We start from the raw sequence: 6,000 nt of genomic DNA on the forward strand, positions 1-6,000 counted from the left end.
GTCATAAACAGAATAAATATAGTAGAATAGAATAAAAACTGAGAGTCCCTGGTATTTCACAAACTTATCATCTACTGTTCAGTCTTTGCCCCACAGAGATTGTTTTTACTCCTTATTCCTTATTGGAAATGTCTGAATGCAGAAATAAAATGTGCAAATTCTTATTTGCAAAATCAGGAATCTAGGAATGGGTTATGTTTTGACTGCTGGAGGGTTCTGGTCACAGAAAACAGTATTCAGGATTCACAAGTTGTCCAGGTTCCATGTAGGAATGGAGTCTTATATAGGGATGAGGAGCTGGCTGGAGCAAGTAATAGAATTAATTGAGGAGGATGGGCTTCTAGGAATTTGAATTGGTTTTTTTAATTTAATTTCTCATCAAAATAAACAGTCAAAAACCCCTTATGGTTTGTGTCATGTCTTTGCAGAGAAGAAAATCAATAGTGAATTTCTGATGGAAATTCTCAGCAGGGAACTTTAAAAAAAATATTAGTAGAAATTTATCACCATCCCAGTTGGAATGTGTATTCTTCACTACATTCCTGCAACATGTTACTTTTCCCCACCACCCAGCCATCCAGCAGATGCCAAGTGAATCTGTCTGTGCACAAACTCTTCTCAGTCTTTTGGTCTGGGTTGTGTGTGGCAAATACTATACAACAGCAAGCAGTTCCAGTTGCTCGCCCATTTATAAGGAAGCAAAATTGAGGGGGCTTTTAATTGTTTTGGAGGGGCAGGGTGTTTATTTGTTTTTAAATGTATCCCACTAAACTTCTCTGGGTGTCTTTTTAAAAACAGAAAGCAAAACCTTTTATGGTAGCATGTAAAAACCTCTTAATATTTGCCCGAGAGGCTTAGGAACAGCTTGTTCTGTCTTTCTTCCAGTCTCTTGGGGCAAATACGTAATTAGACTATAAACAAAACACAGTGCATATCTGAAGCCCTGGAGATCTGCCATTGAGCTCTTGGGTGAAGATATGATTAGAGAGTTAGACTTTGTCTTTTAGAAGTGTTATTGAGGAGGATAGGAAAGAATATTATTGTACCGGAAGGATCAGAAATCATTGGTCTCTGATCCAGCTCCACATAGGGGTTGCTTTCCTGACCTTATATGTTTCTTATATCCAGGCTTCCAAAGTTCTGCAGCTAGAAGAAATTATGTAGATCTGCTGCTATCATTTTGCATAATTCTGTTTCTGTGATTCAGGCTTGGCATCAGTTCTGAATAGTTTGGCAAAAAGGAGGTTTAGTGGAGCACAAAAAGATGTATGCAGTTTTTTCCTTCCCAGCCTGAATGCTGTGTTGTAGGTATTGTTTGAGGAGTTTATTCTTACATGAAGAACATTCAGATAGCAAGAAGAGGCCCAGCGTTACAGCTCTTCTCATGTTTCTATATTGCTGGACTTCATTTTGGGCATTAGGACATTTCTGTAATTTGGGGTGAGAGAATAGTTTGCATTCACATTTAGTCATGCTTTGGGTAGACTCATTCAAAATCAAGTGGTATTTCACTTAGTCATAGTAAATTACTCATAAGTCTCATTGAATTCAGTGGAAATACACTAGCCATCACTAAGTCTGGATCCAGTCTACTGTGCTTTGAATGTAACATTGTTGCACGGTTTTGTAAATAACTTGGAATGCATCTTCCAACAAGCAGCAAAGCATATGCACAGAGATATAATGGGAGTTTAAAAAACAACATGGATCCAGTCACAACTGCAAAAATAGTGTGAATGATACAATAAAAATCATCTGGATATGGAGGAGTCTCTAAATTTCAGCTTCTTTTCAGTTGTATCCTGTGATTGATTGATTGATTGATTGATTGATTGATTGCAGTATGCTCTGGAACGCTTAAAGGTGATGTGTGAGGATGCCCTGTGCAGCAACCTGTCTGTAGAAAATGCAGCAGAAATCCTAATCTTGGCTGATCTACACAGTGCTGACCAGTTAAAAACTCAGGCAGTTGACTTCATAAACTAGTAAGTAGATCTTCCTTTTCAATTATTGTTTGAGAGTAGGGGAAGTCTGGCCAATAGAACCCTGCAGAGAACCGTGTACCATTTCACTTTCTATTGACTGGGCCCAAGGATTTCTTGTCACCAACTCAAATTAGTCCATCAAACAGAAAGTTGCCACTTCTTCTGTTATAAGTTACCTACACCTTCCTTTCCAAAAATCAGTTGTTTTCTCCCATTTTAACTGTGCCTTCACTTCAGTGGAGAGTGCACCTCAGCAGCTCTTTTCTTTTGCTTTTGTGCTGGAAAGAGATGTTGTGGCTGTTTTCATAAGTAATATGGAATAACTGCCTTCTGGAAAGGATTCTTTTATCAACTCTTTCTGCTAAAAAGAACATTAAGAGTCACTTTCATATTCATTTTTTCTCCAGTATTCACTTGGGAACCAGGAAATCTTGCAGGAGCTATGAATTGTGAAAAAGGAGCATACCAGCAACAGTTTTTAAAAAATGGTGTTGTACATTCCCTCTCTGGGATGGTTTGGATATTTAATTGAGGGCACCTTAGGTTCTAACCATTTTTATGCCTGAATGCTGAGTTGTTAAATACAAAGCATGCACATCCGACTTGGCAGCAAGTGAGAGAACATAACATCTGGAACAGCCTTGATTTTCTTAGGTCAATGTGTTGCCTACTCGTCATCACACTGTTGAAGAACACCCTACAAAAGGCTGTAAATCTGTTAGGCTGATGGTGAGATATTTAAATGAGATGTAAAAGTAAGTGCAGAGTCCCCAAAGTGGAAATAACAGAAGTTTGTGAACTTACTTCCTTTAGTATGATATCACAGTTACTTGTTCATGTACTTTTCCAAGCCAGTAACTGAGTTTTTAAAAATTATTGTTGTTATTTGTTTTCAGTCATGCTTCTGATGTCATGGAGACTTCAGGCTGGAAGTCTATGGTAGTGTCTCACCCTCATTTGGTGGCTGAAGCGTATCGTTCGTTGGCCTCCGCGCAGTGCCCCTTTCTGGGTCCCCCACGCAAGCGGCTGAAGCAATCATAAAGTCTGGACCCCATCGCACAACCCCACGCGTGTTTGTGTGTGTGTATTTTTTAAAATGGACGTAGCGACGGAAACAGTTGCTTCTCCAACCTTGACCACCAGGTAGACGATGCGACCTGTGGAGCTTTTTACTCTGTTGTGGGGGTGGGGTGGGGGGAGGGAAAAAAGACTGCTTTGGGACATGCAGACTTTTAAAACAAAACAACAAATGGCACCAAGTAAACTTGGGAGCAAATGAGGGAGGGGTGGACTTTGGGTAAAGGGGACTGTTCAGCCTAATATATCCCTGTTGCTGCATTGTCTGTGTGTTTCCCTTTGACTTGGCTGAGTCAAGAACTTAAGGGGGTTGGCCAGGTGCTGGCCCAAGACAACAGATCCCAATGATGACGAATGGAACTTAAGGCAAAAAATAGAGACAAGCACGGCCTCTGCATCTGACTGCAGAGAACAAGAAGACAGGCGTGCTCGGAGAGTGCTCTATTTGGCTTTGGAAATGATGTAAGGGAATAGCAGAAAATGAAGCTGCCTTCATAAAATGGAGCCTGTGAATAGGATCATTAGTGGGATTTTACGTCAAGAGACATTTGCGAGACAGAGAGGCCTTCTCGGCATCCTGAAATCCTTGCATTTGCCATTACCTGTGATGCAGCAGTTGCTCTCTCTTGCTAGCACTTGTACGTGAATTGTGAAAAACGAAAAAAAGAAGTTAATTCCTTTCACAAAATGGCAACTTCTTAGAAGTCGAGAGAGGACTGGTTGAGAAGGATATTCTCTGTGGAAGAAATGGATAAGACAGAGGCAGCCATTATCAGCCTTCAGGAACTGTTGGGGTGATATTCTAGACTTGGAAATGCGCTATCCAAGAACAATGGTTACCTGTTTAGATATTGTGGGAATTTTGTTCCTCTGGTAACTCTTTTCTCCTGCTTTAGTTTTGTTCCTTTTTACCTCCTGTAATACCTTCATATCCTCTGACTCTTTTTGTTTTGTTTTTTAAAAAAGAAATTTTATTGTTCATGAACACTGTGTCAAAAGTTTCTTGTCCTGAGTTGTTAAAACAATTCTTATTGAGTGTTTGTACCCAATCTGCTGGTTTGTAGAAGGTCTGGTTCTAGTCCATTCTAAGCCAGTTTTCTTTTTCAGGAAAAAAGTTCCAAAATAGCTGATAAAGCTTTTCTTTTCTTTTCTTTCCCCCTTTCTTTGGAAATATAATTAATCTTTTGTACTGTGTTTTGCTCTGTCTTGTCTTCATGGTTTTTCCTTCCTTTCTTTTTTAAAGAAACACTTGTGCTTCCTGGTTCAGATTTGATTTTATGTGTCTGTTTTATTGATGCTGATATGTCTTTTGTAACCCAGGAATTTAATAGCTATCACCAAGGTACTTTGGATTACTATTTCAGTAAGAGCAAGTTCAGTTCAAACTAGCTGGCCACCCTGGAGTTTATCAAAGAAAGTTTAGGGTCTTGTATCCTATCTCTTCCCTTCTGCATAAAGTAACTTGATCAGAGCTTGGAAAAGTTGTTTTTGGGGCTGCACCATACAGAAGAAGTACACAGCCAGAATCGCTCCCTTCTGACTTTAGTCTGAAACACACTGCAGAAATAATCCGGTTTGAAACCGCTTTAACTGCCCTAGCTGAATGCTAGGGAGTTTTGGGAACTGCGTTTTGTGAGACATTGAGCCTTCTTTGTCAGACAGCTCTGGGGCCATAATAAACTACTAAGGCAGTTAAAGTGCCCACAAACTGGATTATTTCTGCAGTGTGTTTTGGACTTTTGTCTAAAATAAGAAGTGCAGGATACAATCTTTGTCCTAGATCATTTTTACCGTAGCCTCATGCTTTAGGAGATATTTTCAGAAAGAAAGGCATAATTTTATATGGAGTTGCACCACCCTAGTATTACAACATGAATTATTTGGATAGTAGCCCTATAGTTGCACATTTCCTTACAGGTAAGTTGAAGATTCAGGTTTGGCAACAAGGGAATTGGAATGATGAATGAATGTATTGGAGAAATCTGCAAAGAAAGTTTTATGCCTGGTGCTTCTTAGGTTTCTCAACGTTGAGGATTAGTGGAACAACAAACAAGGCTAGCAGCAAAGTGTTGGATTTTGTTCTCCCCTGCTAACAGGGATGCTCCTTTCTTCTTAGGGTCAGTCCCTTTCTCTCCTTGTCCAGCTAATTATCACAGTTCTGTGGCTACTGATTATTCATTGGACTATTACTGGATAGAGAGGAGGCATGTTCCCTGAGTTTTTGTCCTTTAAAAGGGCTTTTTTTGTAATTGGGGTTCTTTGAAACATGTTGCTACCTTCCTCTTACTTCCCTATGGGTCTACTCTGGTAGTACCTACCTTGTTAAAAAGACTAATGTTCAGATGGTCTTCTAATGCAAGAAAACATTCTAGTACCAATCAATAGCCCCATTAGGCTGACAAGAGCTCTCCGTAGTTTTCTAGCATAAAGTTCTGGAGGCTGGACATTGCACATGAGCAGTCTACTGTGAGGTTGATAGTGGAGGGTTCCTCTAAATGGAGTTGTTTTCTTTCAGGGTGGGGAGAATGGGTGCTGGAGAAAGAGTTACACTGATCTGAATGTGCCTTTGGGCTGTGTGATATATCCAATGCAGTCAGCAGTTCCAGTGACCATGCCTGCCTTACACTGAAGGATGACACTGTAGTTCTGTAAGAGTAGAACAGAAGGCTGGCCATTTGGTGTGCAAAGTGGTTTATGCCCTTGTTTTTGTTTTAAGGAACACTCATGAAGTAGGCCAGGGTACAGGATCTATGGTCCTCCAGATGTTACTGACTTATAAGTTCAAATAGCCCTAGTCAGCATAGCCAGTGGTGAAGAATTATAAAAAACATACCAAGGGCCAAGGTGGCCCACCCATGAGGTAGACTTTGCTAGTCTTCCTCTACAGCCAAGAATAGAAGCTGGGAACTGTTCATTTATAAAACAAAAATGGTGTCTA

The 6,000-nt window shown here is 40.1% G+C and overlaps 1 protein-coding gene across 4 annotated transcripts in view; it reads left to right on the forward strand.

Moving 5' to 3' along the window:
• Window positions 1-4,256, forward strand: part of SPOP (speckle type BTB/POZ protein) — a 51,071-nt gene extending 46,815 nt beyond the window's left edge. For all 4 annotated transcript variants that reach the window (XM_089531684.1, XM_089531687.1, XM_089531685.1 and 1 more), the window contains exons 9-10: window positions 1,843-1,985; window positions 2,882-4,256. In XM_089531684.1, the coding sequence (XP_089387810.1) occupies window positions 1,843-1,985; window positions 2,882-3,026 (288 nt within the window). In that variant the 3' untranslated portion in view covers window positions 3,027-4,256. The remainder of the gene's footprint in view (window positions 1-1,842; window positions 1,986-2,881) is intronic.
• Window positions 4,257-6,000: the final 1,744 nt, after the last annotated feature.

Source organism: Sceloporus occidentalis, unplaced genomic scaffold (assembly GCF_023333645.1).
Source record: "Sceloporus occidentalis isolate IW3139 unplaced genomic scaffold, rSceOcc1.0.p SCAF_7, whole genome shotgun sequence".
Taxonomy (NCBI): domain Eukaryota; kingdom Metazoa; phylum Chordata; class Lepidosauria; order Squamata; family Phrynosomatidae; genus Sceloporus; species Sceloporus occidentalis.